The 20,316-nt window shown below is 67.4% G+C and overlaps 4 protein-coding genes across 5 annotated transcripts; 1 reads left to right on the top strand and 3 right to left on the bottom strand.

Annotated features, from left to right (window-relative positions):
- Nucleotides 1-453: 453 nt before the first annotated feature.
- On the top strand, nt 454-4,700 carry ATXN7L3 (ataxin 7 like 3). The gene is given in 13 exon segments (XM_075117216.1): nt 454-593; nt 717-849; nt 1,367-1,538; nt 2,018-2,115; nt 2,419-2,441; nt 2,556-2,601; nt 2,784-2,815; nt 2,956-3,024; nt 3,419-3,462; nt 3,609-3,680; nt 3,976-4,109; nt 4,404-4,517; nt 4,520-4,700. Coding segments are annotated over 13 exon segments (1,020 nt in total). The 5' UTR covers nt 454-542; the 3' UTR covers nt 4,552-4,700.
- A 2,168-nt stretch (nt 4,701-6,868) lies between these two features.
- On the bottom strand, nt 6,869-9,781 carry TMUB2 (transmembrane and ubiquitin like domain containing 2). The gene is given in 4 exon segments (XM_075117222.1): nt 6,869-7,717; nt 8,074-8,363; nt 8,365-8,782; nt 8,986-9,781. Coding segments are annotated over 3 exon segments (891 nt in total). The 5' UTR covers nt 8,601-8,782; nt 8,986-9,781; the 3' UTR covers nt 6,869-7,352.
- A 1,280-nt stretch (nt 9,782-11,061) lies between these two features.
- ASB16 (ankyrin repeat and SOCS box containing 16) lies at nt 11,062-14,466 on the bottom strand. 2 transcript variants are annotated; one of them, XM_075117193.1, is made up of 5 exons: nt 14,061-14,460; nt 13,457-13,724; nt 12,245-12,737; nt 12,055-12,168; nt 11,062-11,364 (listed from the first exon to the last, which is right to left on the bottom strand). In XM_075117193.1, the coding sequence occupies exons 1-5, from the start codon at nt 14,368-14,370 to the stop codon at nt 11,179-11,181; spliced, it is 1,371 nt and encodes a 456-aa protein (XP_074973294.1). In that variant the 5' UTR covers nt 14,371-14,460; the 3' UTR covers nt 11,062-11,178. The 2 variants fall into 2 exon arrangements, with proteins under 2 accessions (XP_074973294.1, XP_074973295.1); XM_075117194.1 differs by lacking the exon at nt 12,055-12,168 and having other exon boundaries at nt 14,061-14,466.
- Nucleotides 14,467-14,770: 304 nt separating this feature from the next.
- On the bottom strand, nt 14,771-18,904 carry HROB (homologous recombination factor with OB-fold). The gene is given in 13 exon segments (XM_075117191.1): nt 14,771-15,110; nt 15,291-15,483; nt 15,670-15,792; nt 16,007-16,092; nt 16,180-16,288; nt 16,468-16,608; nt 16,789-16,872; nt 16,983-17,149; nt 17,152-17,431; nt 17,433-17,525; nt 17,527-17,907; nt 18,239-18,289; nt 18,780-18,904. Coding segments are annotated over 13 exon segments (1,785 nt in total). The 5' UTR covers nt 18,783-18,904; the 3' UTR covers nt 14,771-15,036.
- Nucleotides 18,905-20,316: the final 1,412 nt, after the last annotated feature.

Consider the following 20,316-nt stretch of genomic DNA (forward strand, 5'->3'; position numbering starts at 1 on the left):
GTGGGGGGGCTCCTGGGGGACCTGATGCTTTGGTAACGGCCAGGCACGTCCCAGGCTGGCAGTGGGGGCGCAGGGGATCCCCCCCCCCGATGGCAGCCGGCCAGGAGAGGCCGTGTTTATCCAGAGGAAAGGAGCGGGGAGCGGCCATCCCTCCCGGGAAGGAGAGGCGAGCCTGGGATTTGGTGGGGACCGGGTAGCGGATCCAAACCTGGGACCCCGGCTTCCCTTGATCTGCTCTGTGGGGGGGTTGCTGCCAGGTTGGGGACCCCTGTGCACCCCTCCACCCCCCTAATCCCTCAGGGGATTTGACCCAGGACTTTGCCTCTTGGGGCTTGGAGACACCCCAGAGGGGGTGCCCGTTCCCCAGGGTGTGAGGTGGGTTCTTGGCTGGGTGGGGTCAAGGGAGGCGGGTGGGGGGTCTGCAGGCCACAGGTGAGGTGCCAGCATGACCCTTGCCTCCCCCCCACCCTCCCCCAGCGAGACCCCCCCTGCGTGTCCTGTGCTATGAGCGTTCGGCGTGACTTCTCCGCGAGCAGTTGCAAATGAAAATGGAGGATATGTCTTTGTCTGGCCTGGATAACAGCAAACTGGAGGTGAGCGGCCCCCCCGGGGCTGTCCGTCTGTCCCCCCAGGCTGTCCATCTGTCCCTCCACAGCCCCTACCTCCCTCATCATCTCTAACAGTCTGTCATTTCCCCCCCCCAACCCTTGCCCCAGGCCATCGCGCACGAGATCTACACGGACCTGGTGGAAGATGCCTGCCTGGGCCTCTGCTTCGAAGTCCACCGGGCAGTCAAGTGCGGCTACTTCTTCTTGGACGACACGGACCCCGACAGCATGAAGGACTTCGGTGAGCGCCCCGTGGCTCCCCGGGGACGGGGTGATGCCAGCAGCAGGGACACGGCGAGTGTCCCGCTCCCGGTGCCACCAGGAAGAGCCACGGAGAGGCTGGGGGGTGGGGGCGGTTCGATCCCACGTGTAGGGATTTGGGCACGAGCGGTGCCGCGGAGGATTAAACACGCGGTGGCCTGAGCGTCCCCCCGGCAGTGCCAGTGCTGCCGGGACGTGACCAGCCCATCCCAGAGGAGCCATGTTGTAAACCCCTGCGGTGAACTGAACCCCAAAAACGTTGCACCGAAGCACAGTGCCCTGCCCTGGGGGAGCACGGGTGGGTGGGGGTAGGAGAGGCCCCCCCAGGCTGCGCTGCCACTGGTGTCAGGCCCCAAAAGCCATGCTGAGGGTCTGGGAAGGGACCAGCAGCTCAAGGGACCCCCCGAGAGCAAAGCACCGGAGCTGGGGGACACAGCCAGCGCTGCCCCCACAGCAGAGGGAGGTCTCGGGGGGGCTGACGCGTGTGCCTCTCACAGAGATCGTGGACCAGCCCGGCGTGGACATCTTCGGGCAGGTCTACAACCAGTGGAAGAACAAGGAGTGCGTGTGCCCCAACTGCAGCCGCAGCATCGCCGCCTCCCGCTTCGCCCCCCACCTGGAGAAGTGCCTGGGCATGGGCCGCAACAGCAGCCGCATTGCCAACCGGAGGTGAGCGCGTCCCCCCACCCCAAAACGCCGGGCTGGGGGCTCCCACAGTGCCCCCCTGCGTGGGGGAACCGAGGCACAAAGGGGGAGTGAGGCTGTAGGGCTGTCCTGTCTTCTCAGTGGGGGTTGCAGAGGATTTGGGCACCCGCATCTCAGCACTGAGGAGTGTGGGATGGAAACTGGGCATCCGGGCTCTCCCCACTCCTTGGTTTTCATTGTGGGGGTGCAAGTCCTTGCCCCCAACCCTGCAGTCCCACCTGCAGCTCCTCTTGCTTCCTTCCTGGAAAAATAAACTGGGAATCCTGGCTCCTCTGTCCCCGCCCTTCCCTTGGTGGCAGCTGGGGCTGGGGTCTGGGGCTGGGGCCGTCTGGGGTGGGCATGGCGGAGCTGGTGGGGTGCCGGGTGTGGATCTCGGGGTGCCAGGGAGGGTGTGGGATGGATCCCAGCTGTGGGTCCCTGACCTTCCTCCCTTCCCTGTGCAGGATCGCGAGCAGCAACAACATGAACAAGTCGGAGAGCGACCAGGAGGACAACGACGACATCAACGACAACGACTGGTCCTACGGCTCTGAGAAGAAAGGTGGGGGGACGCAGGGTGTGCGGGTGCCAGCTCGGCCGGGGGTCCCTGACTCCCTTTGAGGGGTGGGGGAACACGTCCAGCTGCCCCGTGGCTCTTGAACCCGGGGTCCTGGGCACGCATGCGGTGGGTGGCGGGGTGAGAGCAGCCAAGTGTGGGGGTCCCCGACTGCCACACCCCATCTCTGGGGAGGGGGAGGGTCCCGGCAGTGGGGCTGGAGGGTGGGCTGGCGGTGGCTGCTGCAGCCGCTGGGGCTAAATCCACCAGAAAAGGTAAAAGTTGTCCCTTGTCTGTCTCTCCCTGTAGCAAAGAAGAGGAAATCAGATAAGGTGAGGGGGCTGGGGGGTGGGGGGCGCTGCTGGGGGAGGGGGATGGGGCAGGGGGCATGTGGGGAACGGGGGGTGGCACCTTGCACCCCGCAACGGCCCCCGCTCTCGTTGCAGAACCCCAACTCGCCCCGCAGGTCCAAGTCCCTGAAACACAAAAATGGTGAGTGGGTGGGGCGGGGGCGGGGCTCCGGCGGGGGCGGGGCTTGTGGGGATCGGAGCAAGGAATGGGGCGGGGCTTTTGGGGTGGGCGGGGCTTGTTCGGAGGTGGGGCTCTCCCTGGATGGGGCTGGTGGCGGGGGGGGGGACCCCCGGGGGACCCTCCTTACCCCTTCTCTCTTCCAGGCGAGATTGGTGGGAACCCCGATCCCTTCAAGGTGAGCCTGGGGCGGAGGGAGATGGCACCCGGTCCACCCCTCTGGCCCTCGGGACGGCCCTGGTCCCCGGCCCCTGACAGCCCCTGATGGCCCTGTCCCAGACCCCTGCCAGCCCTGACGCCGCTCTCTGCCCCCCACAGTACAGCAACTTGACGGGGATCAACTACGAGACGCTGGGCCCCGAGGAGCTGCGGACGCTGCTCACCACGGTGCGTGCCTGGGACATGGGGGCTCGGGAGGCACCGACAGGCGCAGAGAAGCCCCGTCCCCAGGCGGATGGGATGCATGGGGACTGGGACCCCCAAGATCTCTCCTGGCTTAGTTCTGCCCTGGCAGGGCTGGCTTCCAGGCTGGGAACAGGAACGTCCATGACCTGAATGCGGTGACAGGGACATGCATCTTCCCCTGGAGATGCCCCACACCCTGCTGAGCAGAAGGGCCCTGATCCTGGGGGCCGTGGTGGCCTGGGGCAGTGGAACTGGGCTGTCTGGGGGGACAGGATGGCACTGGGAGGTTGGGGTCCGCAGGGCCATCGTGGTGGAGCGCAGCCTCAGGGCTGCGTGGCTGCTCCTCCACCCACTCGCCTATTCCTTCTCTCCCCAGCAATGTGGGGTGATCTCCGAGCACACCAAGAAGATGTGCACCAGGTGAGACCCTCCTGGGCTTTCCCTGCTTGGTGTAGGGCCGCAGGGACTTTGGGGGGCGCCCCCAGGGTGCCTGGATCCCCATGGGAGCTGAGGGTGGTGGGGGGCACAGCAAAATGCCTGACTGAGCCCTGTGCCTCCTCCGCCAGGTCCCTGCGTTGTCCCCAGCACACAGATGAGCAGCGGAGATCGGTCCGGGTTTACCTCCTCGGTCCCTCTGCGTAAGTGAGCACACACGGGGTCCAGAAGGTCCCGGCACTGTGGGGATGGGGACGAGGCTCTGCACCCACTGTGAGCCCCCACTGGGGGGGCTGCACGGGGCACCCAGGTCCCGAGCAGGGTGGGGATGGGGACAGGGACACCTCTGGGGAGGCCGGGATCGGGATGCGCAACCCAGCCGGGTCCCGGGGAGCTGGATCGAGCTCCTGGCATCTCCCTCACGTCAAGGGGTGCAGCACCGGGGGCTCTGTCCCCCCCATCCCGGGGGCTGGGGACCCCTGTAACACCTCCTCCCAGGTCCCTGCCCGAGGCGGAGGGCAGCGTGGAGAACGACAGCTTCGAGGTGGCGGAGAGCCAGGCCATCATGAGCCGGCTGCAGTGGGACGGCTCCTCCGACATCTCGCCCTCAGACTCGGCCTCCTCAAAAGCCAGTGAGTGTTTGGGGGGGACGGGGCAGATCCTGCGGCACAGACCCCTCTGGGGGGGTAAAACTGTGTAGTCCTGGCGTCTCCCCAGCAGAAGAGGGGACAGACAGACGGACCGTGCCTATCCAAAGCCACCTCAAAGAATCCCTAGATTATCTGCTGGGACCCACCTTCCTGGGGTGGGGGAAACATTTTGGGGTACTTTCCTGGTGATGGGGGGATCCTCTGTGCTTTGGGGGTGCTCATGCTGTCCCAGCTTTCCCCAACACCCTCATCTCCTCCCTTCCCCCCACTCCCAAGGTACAAACAACTCCGAGTCCCGCAAGACCAAGAAGAAGAAGCCCCACTTGGGGCTGGTGAGTGGCGCCCCAGGGCTCGGCTCCAGCAAGAAGAAGAAGCCCAAACCCCCGCGCCCCACACCCCCAGCATCTACGACGACATCAACTGAGCGCAGCGGAGCTGAGGGGGTGGGGGGGGAATGGACGGACAGACAGACGGACACGGGCCAGGGCAGGCCCTCCCACCCCAGCTGGGGCAGCTCTGCGATTCGGACACAAAGCGGGTACCCAGGGCGCGGAGGATGGAGGACTTGGCCATCGCTGCAGGGGGTAGGGGAGGGAGGGGGGCCTGGATTTGGAAGCCCCCCCTTTCTCCACCCACCCCCCCACCCCGGAGCCTCTATTTATTCTGTGACATAGTTTTTGTATGTGGGGTTCCCATCGGAGCTCTGAGGGGGTGTCTCACTTGGAGATGGGGCACACAGCACCCCCTTCCCTTCCAACTGCCCCCCCCCCCCCCCCCCCCCCCCAAAAAAAAAACCAAAACTGGCTCTGCCCCCTCCCACGCTCGCTCCTCCAGAGCACCCTTACCCCAGCGGGGCAGGGGGCACCGGGTGCTCCCAGGGCAGCCCTGGAGCGGGGTGATGGGGGTGCAGATCCCTCCTGCCCCAGCAGTTTTGGGGTCAGCCCCTGGCCTGGGGTTGCTCCCCCTCTCCGTGCCCTGGGCTGGCACTCGCTGGTCGGGCCGGCTCAAGGGGGGGTGCTTTTTCCTGCTCAGAGGAAACAAGCGGGGACCCCCTCACATCCTCAATCTGCTGTAAGTGGCTGGATTTGGCTGCCAGGGAGTATCTGGGGCTCCGCAGGGCTTGCCCAGGCCCCAGGGGTCCCGGAGGGGGGTGGTCTGCATGCTGCATCCTTCATGTTTGGGGCTGTTTGTGGGGGACAGAGGGGCTCTGGCCCCAGTTCAGGGTGGGGGGGAGCTGCTGTCACCTTCCCTGCTCCAAACTGGCCTCTGAGTGTGGAGGGGGGGGACATCCTGCGTGCCTGGCTGGGCTGGGGGCTGCCGTACCCCGCCCCAGCGCAAACTGGCGGGGTGGGGGAACATACCACAGCCCAGCTTCAAGGCAGAGCCCCCCCCCAGGCTGGCAGCCCCAGGGCAGTGCTGTGTCCCTGCATGTCTGGGGTCCTGCTGCTGCAGTCGGGGCGGAGGGGGTGGTCCTTTGGGGACCCCCCCCACCCTACCAGCTCTGGCTGGTGTTTGTACCCCCACAAGCTCCAGGCTTAAGCTGGGGGAGGGGGACGGGCCCAGCGCCCCGCTGTGCGGGCCTGGGGAAGGGAGTCCCTCTGACTGTTTTCTGTCACGGGGGGTTGGGGGGGCAGGGTTGGCTCAGCCCCCACCATTGTGGACTCCTGCTCCCCCCCCCTCCAGCTGTCTGACACCCCAAGGTCAGCTGTAGTGTCTGGGGTGGGGGTGAGCTGCTCCTGTCCCCCCGCCCTTGCTGTGGGGGTGGCCGGTCACTTCGGTGGGTCTCGCAAATTATGGTGCTCTCGCCTCTGGATTCACTATTGTTTTAAAACTGCTGCTAAAGGCTAGTGCTGTGGCAGGAGCCGGGGTGTCCCCACAGAGCCCCGGGCACCCCAAACTGCTGGGGGGGCTCCCCAGGTGCATGGGGACCCCTATGGTCCCTCCCTGCTGTGGCTGGCGGTAGCTCCTGGCACAGCTTTGGGGCTGGGGGCGGGCCCTGGCCACCGGAGCACGCCGAGCTGGCCTTCGCGTGCCCTGGGCGGGGGGGGGGGGGGGCGACCCGAGGACAGGGAGGGGGGTCCCAGACACCCAGAAACACGGAGGACCACCCTGGGTCCCCCCCTTCCCACCGCCTGGGGAGGGCACAGTGACCCAAAGGGACGACCCCAGCCCCTCCAGCTTCAGGAGAAGGGCTGCAATTTGGGGTCCAAGGGGCGTAATGGGGCTGGGGGGCCTGGAGGTGCCCTGTCACCCCCCCCGGGGTCTGTGTCCTCACCCACATGGCAGAGCCAGTGCCCCCCCCCCCCCCGCCCCGGGTCCCCCCCGGGCTTGAGACTTGTATTTTTTGCGCACGTACTCCATCCCGTACGGGTAGTTGAGCCGTTGTAAGGTCTGTGTGTCCCATTAGTGGGTTGTGGCTGCCCCTGTAAATAAAACTGCATCTTGACTTGGTATCTCCGGCTCGTGGCTGCTGTGCGGTGCCAGGACCCTGCTTAATTACCTGTGTTTAATTAAGCAGGGCCGTTGCAAACACACACACCCCACCCCCCAGCCCAGCTCAGCTCCCACCCCTTGATTTACCAAAATCCAACTGGGGGGGTCTGTCTTTTTGGGGTGGTTTGGTTTTTTTTTTTTTTTTGAACAAATACTTCCCAAAAGCAGCGGGGGAAGGCAGCAGGGTGGCGAGCTGGCTGCGGTTTCACCAGCAGCCACCCCTCAGGCAGGAAGGCGAACGCTCGGGCTGACGTTACACCTTTTATTTGCTTTAAAGTCTCTGAGAGGAAGCCGCAGCCCGTTCCGGTGCGGCACCCTGGGCTCGTACCTGCCCTGCCCGTCACCGCGGCCGAGAGCCTGCCCCAGAAAAGGGGATGGGGCAGGATGGGTGGGGGGGGGTGCAACACTGTCCTGAGCGAGCGTGGGAGCTCGCTGGAGTCCGCAGAGCTGGCACACGCGCTGGGAGAGGAGCGGAGGGCAGGAACGGAGCGTGGCTCTCCTCCCCAGAGCTGAGCTTGGGGCTGGGAGGGAGGGGGACAACATCTGGGGGGAGCGCAGCCCCTTCTTGGGGGGGGACAAAGTCCAGCACCAAGACAGAGAAGGATGCACCAAGCTCCCCCCGCGCCAGCTCTGGTCACCGTAAGGCCGCAGCGGAGAAAGCGGCACCCGCCCGAGCGCCGCGCTCCCATGGGGACGGGCTGCAGGGAGGCCGCGGCACCCCCCGTCGCGTCCCTACTGTCCGTACATCCCGAACACCAGGAAGCTGAACAGGAAGGTGACACCGATCAAGGAGACGGTAGCCGGGGCAGTGAAGAGCTGCCGGTAGTTGATGCGGAGATACCAGGTGACCGCCAGCACCACCACGATGGCGAGGACCATCAGGTTCCCCGTGCCGAGGGGGAGGTCGCTGGCGTCGGGGGCGGCAGTGGCGGCACTGGGGTCAGGCGCGGCGGCGGCGGCGCTCCGGGAGCGGTGGCAGTGGATGACGCAGTTGTCTGTGATGTGGAGCGAGCGCAGCGTCCGCCCCTGGTCCTGCAGCAGCTGCCCGCGATAGATGAACTTCATCTGGCTCTCCTGGCCCGGGAAATATTTGCTGCAGGAGAGAAGGCGGCAGGGATGGGGCTCACAGAGGCACCTAAAGTGAGTGGGGCTGGGGGAAACCGCCCCCATCGTAAAATCGATGAGGGTTGCAGCTCGGGGGGACAGCGACAGCGCTGCCACCATGCACCCTCTCATCTTTTAAACTCATTATAGCTCCTCGTTGTTTTTGGAGGGATCCCTCGGCAAAGCACCGGGGCGGCAGTGCGGCGAGAACAGCTGAAACCCCTCTGCTGTTCTCGGGCAGAAGGGTTGGGTGGGGGCTGGTTGTACAAGGGGGACACACAGAGCCGTGGGTGGGTTTGCCACCAGGCAGCGCTCCCTCGCGTCCCCCCCGCCTCGGGACTTACCTCTTGAGGCCCCCCCACAGTGTCCTCGGGCCGGACCTCGGCCACCTCCTCTGTGTCGTTGAGGAATTTGAGGCGGATCTTGATGAGGCCGGAGCACAGGTCGCTCCCCGCTGCGGCGGGCGGCCCCCCCAGGGCGCCGGGCTCAGCGCCCGAGGTCTGTTTCGGCGAGCTCCGGATGTCCAGCAGCTGCTCCAGGCTGGGGTCGGGGGGCTGCCGCTGGCCCCCTGCTCCGCCGCTGGCCCCGACGCTGCCCCCCCTTCCTCTTCTGTCTTCTCCTCTGAGTTTTCGGGGACCCCGGGGGGCTCCAGGGCTTCGGCAGCCCCTGCCGTCCCCACGTACCCTCCACGTGGCCGAGCCGGATGACAGCGGAGTCCCCCACCGCGACAATCGTTCCCAGAAGCTGGTTGCTGCTGTCAGCGACGTAGGTGGACAGCCACGCCAGGACCAGAGCCAGGACCAGCACCACGACACCGGCCGCCACCGTCACCTCGTCCCCCACCCCTTGGATGAAGGTGGCGGCGAGGGGCTCCATTTTGGAGCTGGATTCCCCACCCCCCCCCACCCCAGCAGCTTGCTTTTTGGCTCAACTCCACCACAAAACCCCCAGGACGGGCACGAACTGGCCGTGTGGCGGCAGCGGGAACCCCCGGGGCTGCTCCGTGGTTGCGTTCGGCCTCAAAGTAAATCCTGCTGCTGCTCCAACGGCGCAAAGACCTGGAAGGAAGGGAGGTTTCTTCACTGCAGACATTTCCTTTTTGTTATCGAGATACTAAATCAGCGCGAGCAAGGGCCAGGGCGATGCCCGTGGGGCAGCCCCACAGGCGTGGGGAGCTCTGAGTGGGCAGGGGAGGGGGCAGCCCCTTGGCAAACGCGGGATTGCTCTGAGGAGGCAGAATTGATGGCTCAGGAGCGATTACCTCGTCCGCGCCGGGACGGAGGGCGATGCTGTCGCTTCCCCCGCGCCGATCACGAACGCAGCACCTGTAATTGCAGCCGGAGCCGGGCAGGGTCCCGGTGGGCTCCCGCTGGGGTCACGCTACCGCCGAGCAGCTCCTGGGAGGAGGCAGAGCAGCGGCCGTCAGCGGGGCGAGGAGCCCGGCTCACGGCGGGCAAAGCTCTCCCGGTTCCTCCCGCAGTGGCCCCTCGCCCGGCCTCCCCCTCCTGCCCCGGTGGGAGTCGGACCCCCTGAGGGGGGCGGTGCAGGCCCGGGGCTGCGGGGGGAGGCCCAGGCAGGGTCCCGGGGAGGCCCAGGGTGTCCGGGGGGGGGGGGGGGGGTGGGGACGTCCTTGCCGGGCCTGGGGAGGCCCGGGGGGTGTCCCGCGGGGCCCGGGGGACCCTGAGAGGCCCGAGGGGGTCCCGGGGGGTGGGTCCAGAGGGGTCCCTGACAGATTCGGATGTTCCCGGGGGGGATTCCAGAGGGGTCCGGGGGCGATGTCCCGGGGGTCCCTGAACGATCGGGGGATTCCCCCGGCGTTCCGGGGGGATTCTGGGGGGTCCCTGGCTGGCTCGGGGGGCCTCCGGTGGGGTTCCAGAGGGGTCCGGGGGGATCCCCAACAGGCCCGGGGTTATCCCGAGGGTCCCTGACAGGCTCGAGGGATCCCGGGGGGAGCCCGAGGTCGTTCCGGGGGGTATCCCGGGAATCCCCGACAGGCCCGGGGAGGGTCCCGGTGGTTCTGAGGGGGGTCCCGGTGTCCGTGTCCCCGGCCCCGCCCGCACTACCCCCCTCCCTCCCTCACTCACCACCTCCCGCCGCCGCCCGCCCGCGCGCCGGAAGCGCCACGTCACAGCGCCGCCGCCGCCGCCGCCGCCGCGGCGGGAGGGACGAGGGCGGGGAAGGGGGGGGAATGCGGGGGAGGGGGGCGGGGCGCGCACGCAGCGCGTAACTGCCGCGCCGCCACGCCCACTAGGCGTGTCCCGGCGCGCGCTGATGGCGTCGGGAAGGAAAGGCGGAGCGCTCGGGCCACGCCTCCAGGCTGAGGGAACGGGCGTGGTCTGCGCTGATGGGCGGGGCTTGATGGGCGGGGTCACGGCGTGGGGGCGGGGCTTTGGGGGCATCGTGTGTCCCTGGGGCCTGTCACCGCCCAGGCCTGACCCCTCTGGGCATGGCTGTCACCTCCCCTGGGCCTGACCCCTCTGGGCATGGCTGTCACCGCCCCTGGGCCTGACCCCTCTGGGCATGGCTGTCGCCTCCCCTGGGCCTGTCACCTCCCCTGGGCCTGACCCCTCTGGGCATGGCTGTCGCCTCCCCTGGGCCTATCACCTCCCCTGGGCCTGACCCCTCTGGGCATGGCTGTCGCCTCCCCTGGGCCTGTCACCTCCCCTGGGCCTGACCCCTCTGGGCATGGCTGTCACCTCCCCTGGGCCTGTCACCTCCCCTGGGCCTGACCCCCATGGGCATGGCTGTCACCTCCCCTGGTCCTGACCCCCTGGGCATGGCTGTCGCCTCCCCTGGGCCTGTCACCTCCCCTGGGCCTGACCCCCATGGGCATGGCTGTCACCTCCCCTGGGCCTGTCACCTCCCCTGGGCCTGACCCCTCTGGGCATGGCTGTCGCCTCCCCTGGGCCTGTCACCTCCCCTGGGCCTGACCCCCATGGGCATGGCTGTCACCTCCCCTGGTCCTGACCCCCTGGGCATGGCTGTAACCTCCCCTGGGCCTGTCACCTCCCCTGGGCCTGACCCCCATGGGCATGGCTGTCGCCTCCCCTGGGCCTGTCACCTCCCCTGGGCCTGACCCCTCTGGGCATGGCTGTCGCCTCCCCTGGGCCTGTCACCTCCCCTGGGCATGACCCCTCTGGGCATGGCTGTCACCTCCCCTGGGCCTGTCACCCCCCCCTGCCAGCCCCTGTCCTCCCCAGCCCCTGTCCGCCACCTCCACTCCCGGTCCCCATGACCCTCCGCCCTCTCTCACCCAGTGCAGCAGCCATTGCCCTGCCAGTCCCCGTGGGGAAGGGGATGCCCCAGGCGACACCCCAAGAGTCACCCCAGAGCCACCTCTGTCACATCCTTTATTCACACCAGGACACTTGGCGGGGCCTCCGCCCAGTGGGGGACACAGAGCCAACCCCCTACCTAATCGCCCCGAGAGGGCGGTGGGGGCTGGGGGGTGCCCTCAAGAGATGAGCCCCTCGGGGGGCAGCTGGAGGTAGCGGCGCAGGGGGGGTGGCAGGGCCAGCTTGGGGACGGTGGCGTGGCAGCGGGCGCCCAGGTGCCGCCGGACGGCACAGCGGGCCAGGTGCTGGAGCCGCCGGGGCTGCCCCGCCATGCGCACGGCCGAGGCGTAGAAATCCTGGTGCTCCTGGAGAGGGGAGGGGATGGACAGGGAGGGGGGTGAGTGAGCTGGGGGGGCACATGGAACAGGGCACCCAGCAGCCCCTGGAGTTGTTAGGGTTGGGAAAGACCTCTCGGATCATCAAGTCCAATTGTCAATCAACACCCCCAGGCCTCCAACCCATGTCCCCAAGGGCCACGTCTACAGGTTTTCTGAACCCCCCCAGGGACAGTGACTCCCCCACCTCCCTGGGCAGCCTGTGCCAGGGCCTGACCGCTCTGGCAGGGAAGACATTTTCCCCTCACATCCAACCTAAACCTGCCCTGACGCAGCTTGAGGCCGTTCCCTCTTGTCCTGTCCCTGGTGACTTGGGAGCAGAGACCAACCCCCCTCACTCCAGCCCCTCTCAGGCAGCTGCAGAGAGCGAGAAGGGCTCCCCTCAGCCTCCTCTTCTCCAGGCTAAATCCCCCAGCCCCCTCAGCCGCCCCCCAGCACACTTGTGCTCCAGACCCTGCCCCAGCCCCGCTGCCCTTCTCTGGACACGCTCCAGCCCCTCCAGGCCCTTCTTGTCCCGAGGGGCCCAAACCTGAGCCCAGCATTCGAGGTGGGGCCTCCCCAGGGCCGAGCACAGGGGCCCCATCCCTGCCCGGCTCCTGCTGGCCACACCAGTGCTGGCACAAGCCTGGGGGCTGGTGGCCACCTCGGCCACCCCCTTACCTCCCACAGCTCCGGAGGCACGGCCCCCACCCAGCTCTCAGCGGGGGGGATGCGGTCATAGGCATTGAGCACCACCTCCAGCGCTGGCGGGTGCCGGCAGCAGAACTTGAGCATCTGTCAGCAGAGCTGTGTCACTGAGGTGAGGGGGACACCCCGCCGCCGCACCCCCGTCACCCCCCCGATCACCCACCTTGGGGTGGACAGGGGCGGCACCGTAGTCGAAGAGGAGGGCGATGGTTTCCTCGGGCCGCTGGTCCCGGTACTCCTCGACGGCGTGGAGGGCGCAGTCCATGGGGGTGTAGCCGGCGCAGTTGGGGACAGTGGCATCGGCCCCATGGCGCAGCAGCAGCCACGCCAGCCGCGGCTGCCCGTTACTGCAGGCATTGTGCAGCGGCGTGTGGTCCTTGCGGCCCGCAGCACCAGCGTCGGCGCCGGCCGCCAGCAGCCGTTGGGCCACCTGGTAGTAACGTTCGGCGTCCTCCGGGCGCTCGGCGGCGGCGCAGGCGGCGTTGAGGGGGGTCTCGCCCTGGCGGCTGCGGCGCGAGGGGTCGGCCCCGTGGCGCAGGTACAGCTCCACGTGGGCCACCAGCCCCTGCCGCGCCGCCACGTGCAGGGCTGTCACCTGCCGGTCCCGCGTCCCCAGGTTCACCCGTGCCCCGTGTGCCAGCAGCAGCTCCGCGCACCTGGGGGGGGGCACACACAGGTGAGCTGGGGCTGGGGGTACTCCCTGAGACCCCCAGTATCGCCTGGGCTTCCCCACCCCAACAGCCCCTAGGGACCCCCCCCTCCCCAATACCCCCGGCATCCCCAGGGCCACTCTCCAGGACTGCAGCGACATGGGTGCTGCGGGGGGGAGGGGTGGGGGGGGGGGGGGTCTCGCCAGGGAGCCCTGGAAGGGCAGGGCTTGTACCTAGGGGCAGGGCCTGGCTTTGGAGTGGGGCCGGGGGCGGGGCTCTGGCGCCGGGGGCGGGGCTCTGGCGCCACGTGTGGCTGGTGCGTGGGTGGGGCTAAGCCCAGGGGGTGGGGCTTAAAAGTGGTGGGTGTGGTTTGGGTGGGAGGTGGAGCCTAGCATGCAAATGAGCGTGCCAGTTGGGGAGGGCCTCAGCATGTGGGTGGAGATTTGCTGGTGGGTGTGTGGGGTGGTCCTTTGGCATGCAGAGGAGGGTGTGGGAGGAGCTTAGTGCATGGGCGGGGCTTCGGCATGCAGATTATGTTGCCCATGTGGGTGGTGTGCGGTATGCAGATTGAGTGGGTGGAGCCCAACATGCAGATGAGGCCACCCCTTGGAGAGGGCCCTCCCTGCAGGGTTGGCTGGAGCATGGGTGGGGTGTATGAGGGGGCGGGGCTCTGTATGCAAACGAGAGGCGTGGTCCTCAGGGGCGGGGCGAGGGGCGGGGCATACGGCAGGCTGTCGGGCTCGGTGCAGAGGTGCAGGGGTGCCGAGCCCTCGGCGCTCAGCAGGTTGGGGTCGCCGCCGAAGGCCAGGAGCAGGCGGGTGCAGTCGGGGCGGGGGGCGGCGGCACTGTCGTGCAGGGGGGCCCGGCCCCCTACCACCGCGTCCACCTCGGCTCCCTGCAGCAGCAGGTGCCGCGCACAGTCGCTGTAGCCACGGCTGGCGGCGATACGCAGGGCTGACGTCTGCTGCCGGCGGGGGCTCAGCACCCACAGGCCTGCCAGATAGGCAGGTGTCAGCCGGGGGAGAGCACTCGTGGGGGGCCTAGCCCAGGCCTGCCCGCCCACCCAACACCAGACCCCGGCCCAGGGGTTGCGAACCCCGACATCCCCCCACCTCCACCATAAGCAAACTGGGATCACCCCCCCTTTCCCAGGGCGCCCTCCCTGTCCCACCACCCCCAGATCAGAGCAGGCAGCCCTCCTCCCCCCAGCCCCCCAGGAGCTGCACCCTCAGCCCTCACTCCTTGCCCAGGCTCCACCCGTTATTTTGCAGGGATCCCAGGGGGAACGGAAGGAAGCCCCCCGGCCCCACGCAGTCCCTGGCCCCATACCCTGCTCAGGCGACCACACCAGCTCCTCGCTGACCGTCTCCAGGACCAGATTTGCAGTAGTCTCATCCGTGAAGATGCTCTTGATGCGCACGAGGTCCCCAGTGTACAGGGCGTTGTGGACGGCGGGGTCGCGGCAGTACTGGGTACGCCGGGCGGGGGTCAGGGGACGCCGGGGGGCTGCCGGCAGGAACCGCCGCGTGGCTGATTCCCAGGCCAGGGCTCGCCGGCGATCCTCCTGCTCCAGCAGCTCCCGCTGGAGCCGCAGCGAGCGCAGGGCGGAGGAGGTGAAGGCGAAGGTTTCCTGGGCCATGGGTATCCTGGGAGGGCAGGGGGAGGCTCGGGGTGCTGCGAGCTGCCTTCTGCGCCTGGCTGGGGCTGTAAATAGGGCTGCACCCCACGGACAAATGCTGAATCAAGGGCCCAGGCCAGGCCGCCCTATAAATAACTTCCCTGGGCTGGTAAACAGAGTCACATTGGCACAGGGCTGCCAGGGAGTTTAACCTGTTGGTGGGTGCGAGAAGGGACAGTCTGAAGGGGCTGGGCTGGGCCCTGGGTACTCCCCAACCCTGCAGGGAGAGGAGAGGGAGAGCAGGGACACCCCCAGGGGAAGGGTTTGGGGTGCTGGAGCTCAGCAGAGAGGGGACAGAGGGGCACTGCTGGCTGCAGTGGCAGAGAGGATGGTGACACATGAACACACAGGGCAAGGCAGGGACAGAACAGCCCTTTAATGCAGGTTTGGGAGCCAAGAGGGGCCAGCCCGCCCGGAGGAGTAGGGACAGGCGCTGAGGCCGTGTCTACCCCGGACTCCCCGGTTTCCCCCAGCTCTCGGCTCCAGAGCAAATACAACAGACAGAAAGGAGCAGGCGGGCAGGCAGTGCCTCGCCTGCTTGCTCGGTGTCCTCCTCACCAGGCCATGGTGCAGCCCAGGCCACGCCAGCAGTAACCATCTCCCCGGCCGTGCCGCAGCTCCCTGAGGTCAGCAGCAGTCAGCTTGGGCCGGAGTGGAGAAAAAATCTTCAGGCAGCTCTCCCAGGAGCCCGTCCAGGTCATCTGCACAGGCACAGGGAGGATGAAACGCACGAGTTTTACACGTGTATAGAGGAATAATCAACTCCACATACCAGGGACGTGATGGGACAAGACGCCCATTGGCATTACAGGGGAGGGGAGACACTGCCCAAGCCCAGGACATCGATCTTTTCCTCCCCACCTAGTGCAGGTCCAGCTCACCCATGTCGCAGCCATCAGCTCCCACCGCCTCTTCTCGCCCAGGCCCAGGGCTCTGCGGGTGCAGGGAGAAGCCCCCAGGAGACTGCTCTGTGCTGTGGCTGCTTGTCTGCCACCGTCCCCAGTCCCCAGGGGCAGGGATGCCCCGGGGGGGCTGCGCAGGGAGCTCCCGGAGTAGCCCAGCCTGGGCAGGGACCTGCAAAACCCAGTGGAGATGAACTGCTGGGGACCCACAGGAGGATTTATCTGCCCCTCCCAAACCTCCCCCTTCCTCCCTGGTGGCTTGTGAGAGTCCCTGCAGTCCAGACCCCCTGGTAATACCCTCAGGGGGTCCCCAACATCCCTGTGCCTCCAGGGCCAGCAGCACCCTGCCCTCTCTCACCTCCTGCTGCGCTGGCAACGGCTGCGAGAAGCTGCCCTCGGGCTCCGGCGGGTAGATCTTGAGCAGGTTGTTGGGGGTGACATTGAGGTAGTGGTTGCGGTGGGATGGGGAGAAGACACCCACCTGTGAGGACAGAGCCGTGGGTTGGAGCCAGAGCTCCAGCTTGCGATGGCACCACCAGCCGCAGCCTGGGGAGGAGCTGGCAGAGCCCCTCATCCCATTCCCGTGGGATGGGAGCCCAGCAGCTGGTGGTGATCATGGGTTGATGATGGTGCCTGTGGCAGAAACAGTCCCAAACGTGTGGCTGCTGCCAGAGATCTGCCTCCGCATCTCCTACCTGCTTCAGCAGCAGCACCGAGCCAGGTCTGAGCTCACTCTGTCTCTCTTCCAGCAGCAGGCGATGGACCGTGCCCTGCATCTCTCCTGCGGACAAGGAGGGGACCCGTTAGCCACAAGGAGTGACGGCTGGGAGCCCCAGCCCGACCCAGGCACGAGCACGGCTGTGCTTACCAGTCGGGTCCCTGAACACAGCTCCAGCATCAACGTTGGTCCTGGTCAGGGTCTTGATCATTACCGCCATGCTGGGGACCTTGTTCTTTGGGAGCTGCTTCAAGGCTGCCTGTACACACAGACCCTCGTCATACCGATGTCCCTGAGGGCAGCCCCGCAAGGCCACCGGAGATCCACAGGCAGCCCAGCTCAGCCCCCTCCCCACACCAATGCCTGGCCCTGGAAATGGCTCCAAGGGGCAAGGGGAGAGCTGGGAAGCCAAGTCCCCAGGGCCAGCTCCCCCCTCACCTTCCGCAGCACCATGATCACACTGTAGGTCCTGAGGAAGCAGCTGGGGTCCCTCTCGTCCAGCCCTAGCTCCGTCTTCATGGCAAGCCAGGGGCCCTTCCCGAAATCCTCTTCCGTGGGTGGAGAGGAGCTGGGCAGTCCCTGGGTTCACAGTACAACTGTGGTCACGGTCACAACCCTAGAGCTAAGCCAGCACGCCTCGCAGCCCCAGCACAGCATGGGGGAGCCCCAGCGACCCCCACCCCTTCCAGCATCACCCTCAAAGCCAGGGCCTGGGGACTGCCCGCAGCAGTGCCGGGTCTGCACCAGAGCAGGGGTTACCTCCGTGCGCGGCTTTGCCACAGCCCCATGAGCCGGAGTCTGGGGAGCGGAAACAAGGATCTCCTCCAGGTGCTTCCCAGCATGCTTACAGGAGAGAGAGAGAGACATCACAGGGCACGCAGGGAAGGCTCTGACGCTGCCCCGGGGTTTTGCATCCCTTCACCAGCTGCTCCCGTCCCATCCCCTGGACCCACCTGCTGAGGCAGGATCCCGGCAGGCCCCGGGAACCGGCGAGTCTTCCCATGCGGTGGGAGACGGGGGGCGGCTCCGGGCGCTTTGCTGGCCGCCGTCACCAGCTGCACGAGGTGGTTGGTGACCACCGGCGTCTGCAGGCTGCCCGGCACCGGCCTGAGCGGCTGCCTTGCTGGGGCTCCACACAGCTCATCAAGGCCGGCGGGTGGGCAGGGGGCAGCTGGGGTGGGGGGCAGCTCTGCCGGGGTGCTGTGGGGGTCTGCGGCACCCGCAGCCCCACGGAGGAACTGCTCGCTCCTGGCTGGCACGGGGACACTTGGAAAGGCCTTGGGGCTGGGCCCTGGGGAGCAGGGCTGGACCCCCAGGACCTGCCCGGCTTTCCCAGGGGAGTGGGGGGTCGGGGCGGGTAGGCACAGGCTGCGCTGGGCCGCAGCGCCAGCTTGGGAGCGGGAGCTGCCTGTGGGGGTGGGCAGGGGGTCCTGCTTCTCCTCCCGCCCCCCAGAACCTGAGGACACCAGCTCTTCTCCCACACGTAGCTTCTTGGGGGGCTGCCCATTCCTGGGGGCTCCCCTGCCCCGCACGGATCTGTGGGTGCTTGTCCCACCGGCCTGGGGGCGGCCGGGCAGCACCAGCCCCCGCCGGCAGCTCGGGGCCCTCCAGCTCCATGCAGGCAGCCAGGAGGAGATCGTTGTCCAGCTCATCCTGGGGGGCCGCTCCCCCGGCTGGGGGTCCCCAGCAGCCCACAGGCTGCTCCCCCTGCCCAGCAAGGGGCCGCAGGCCGGGGGCTTTACCGGCACGGTGACCAAGCTGGGGTCCCAGCGGGCAGACGGGCTGCAGGCTGGGGGCTGGGGACAGGCCACCGCTGGGTGACAAACGTCCAGGGACAGCAAACTGGTTCTCTGCATCCTCCACGGCAGAGAGGAAATCCTGCGGGAAGAGAAGGCACTGGGCAGCCAGACAGCCCTGTGTCCCCCCTGTGTCCCCCCTGTGTGCCCCCCCAGAGCCACCCAAGGGGTGACCAGGCCAGCGCAGGACCCTGCCCCAATGGCCCCTGGGGATTAAAGCCAAGAGCACGAAAACTCTTAATGAGTTAATGCCACTTAACAAGTTGCCAGCACCCGTTGGGCAGGTTAAAGCCACCCTGGTGGGGCAACTCAGGGTGCTGGGGTGGCACCAGGCCCAGCTGGTGTCCCCATGGCCGTCACTGGTGTCCCCACGGCCGCCACCGGTGCCAGGCAGGTCCTGCCCGGTCCCTCACCTCGTCCGCCAGGTCCCCATCGGCCCCAAACAGCTTCTGGAGGCGACAGGCCTGAAGGAATGGGGTGGGGGTAAGGACGTGGGGGACCCCCAGCTGCTGTCATGGGGTGCCCCCCTGCCCAGTGGGGACCCCCAAGCCACCCTGCCCCACCAGAGGGGGGTCCCCGCTCCCTCCCTCCCGGGAAACTGGGGGGACACCCTGCACCCCACCGCTGGGCCCACCCTGCAGGGACCCCATGGGACCAGGGAGGAGGCTCTGCTCCCCCGTGGGGACCCCAAACGTACCCTCAGCCCAGGTCCCCCACCATATGACCTCAAACCTGCCTCTCTGGGCCAGGCCCCCTCCCCATGGAGACCCCAAACCAAGCCCCTCCGGGCCGGCCCCCCCCCCCCCCCCCCCGTGGGGACCCCAAACCTGCCCATAAAAGCCCCAAACCTCTCTCGGGCCAGGCCCCCCCCAGCATAGGGTCCCCAAACCTGCCCATAGGGACCCCAAACCTGCCCCCCACCGGCCGGGGCCGCCCCGGTGTCCCCTCCGTTACCATGGCAGCGGCGCGGCCCGGGCCCCGGAGGCGGAAGCAACTGGGGCGGGACGCGAACCCGCGGCCCCGGGAGGGGGCGGGCGGGAACGTCCCCTTTAAGGGCCCCGCGCCGCCTGTCGGCAGGCAGGAATGCGGCCGCGCCTCTTAAAGGGGAGGTGGCAGCACCGCCCTCCCCCCCCCCCCCCGGGTCTGTCCGTCCGTCCCGCCTGCACGTCCCTTGGTCCGCCCCTCTCCAGCCCCGTGGGTCCCTCCCGCCGCCGCCCCTCCTTCAGCCTCCCACTCCTCGGGCACCCACGCGTGTGTGTCCGCGCGTGTCCCGCGTGCACGCACGTGTGCCCCGCGCCGCCCCGCCCGGCCCCCGCCGTGACTCACCGCGGCCCCGGCCCGGCGTGATTCATCCCCCCGCGTCCCCGCGTGGGCCGCACACGCAGCGCGGCCGCGGGGACGTATCCCCCCTCCCTCCCTCCCCCCAGCCCGCCCCGCCCCACCGCGGCTGTCACGCACACGCGTGTGCAATTGCACAAGCAGGCGCTCCTGCTGCCGGCATGTGCTTGCACGCGTGTGCAGCTGCACTCCAGCCCATCATGCATGAACGCATACACGTGTGCAGCTGCACACGTGTCATTGCACACCCACTTGTCACAGGTGCGCTCACACGCGTGTGACTCCCTGCCAGCCTGTTGCACGCGCACATCTATATTCATGCACTCACATGCAAGAGCAATTGCAGACCAGCCTCTTGTGCATGCGCATGTGTGCGCGGCTGCACACCATCCTGTGGCACACACGCGTGCTGTTGCATGCACCCTGTCACGCATGCTTACACGTATGTCATCACACACAGCCCACGGTGTGCACACATGTGCGCTCCCACTAGCACACGGTGCACGTGCCCATGTGTGTCCTCGCGCACCAGCCCGTGGTGCACACCTGCACACATGATGTGCTCTGGCACACTAGCTCATTGCACGCTTACACACATGTGGTTGCACGCTAGGCTGTGGTGCACACTCACACGTGCACCATTGCACACCAGCCCGTAGGTCACATACACTCACACATGTGTGTTATTGCACACTAGCACATGGGGAGCAATCACATGCGCTCACACGCGTGCCATTGCGCACCAGCTCATAGTGCATATCCACGCTTTTACATGTCAGTTATCGGTACATGCTTACACGTGTGCTGTTGCACACCAGGCCGTGGTGCACACAGCATGCACGCACACATGTGCACTGCTGTGCACCAACCTATGCTGTACACACGCATGCACTCATGCACATGTACCGCTGCACAGCAACCCGCGGTGCACACACCAACGTGTAGCATGTGCATTGCACGCGTTGGTTGTTACACACTAGCACAAGGTACACGCTCACATGAGTGCAGTTGCACGCCAGGCCGTGGTGCACACACACATGCACACACATACGTGTACTGTTGCACACTAGCACATGGCGCACACCACCATTGCACAACAGCCCACGACACGTGCACACACACACTCACATGCCTGCATTGCTGCACACCAGCC

This window comes from Phalacrocorax aristotelis, chromosome 23 (genome assembly GCF_949628215.1).
Source record: "Phalacrocorax aristotelis chromosome 23, bGulAri2.1, whole genome shotgun sequence".
Classification (NCBI taxonomy): Eukaryota; Metazoa; Chordata; class Aves; order Suliformes; family Phalacrocoracidae; genus Phalacrocorax; species Phalacrocorax aristotelis.

What these genes read in the sequence shown, in the direction of transcription:
- ASB16 (XM_075117193.1), bottom strand. Translation starts at nt 14,370, where the DNA reads ATGGCCCAGGAAACCTTCGCCTTCACCTCCTCCGCCCTGCGCTCGCTG. An exon ending in ACCGAGCCCGACAGCCTGCC is followed by an intron (nt 12,738 to 13,456) that starts GTATGCCCCGCC and finishes GCCCCCCCCCAG; the next exon opens with GTGCGCGGAGCTGCTGCTGG. An exon ending in TGCCTCCGGAGCTGTGGGAG is followed by an intron (nt 11,365 to 12,054) that starts GTAAGGGGGTGG and finishes TCCCCTCTCCAG; the next exon opens with GAGCACCAGGATTTCTACGC.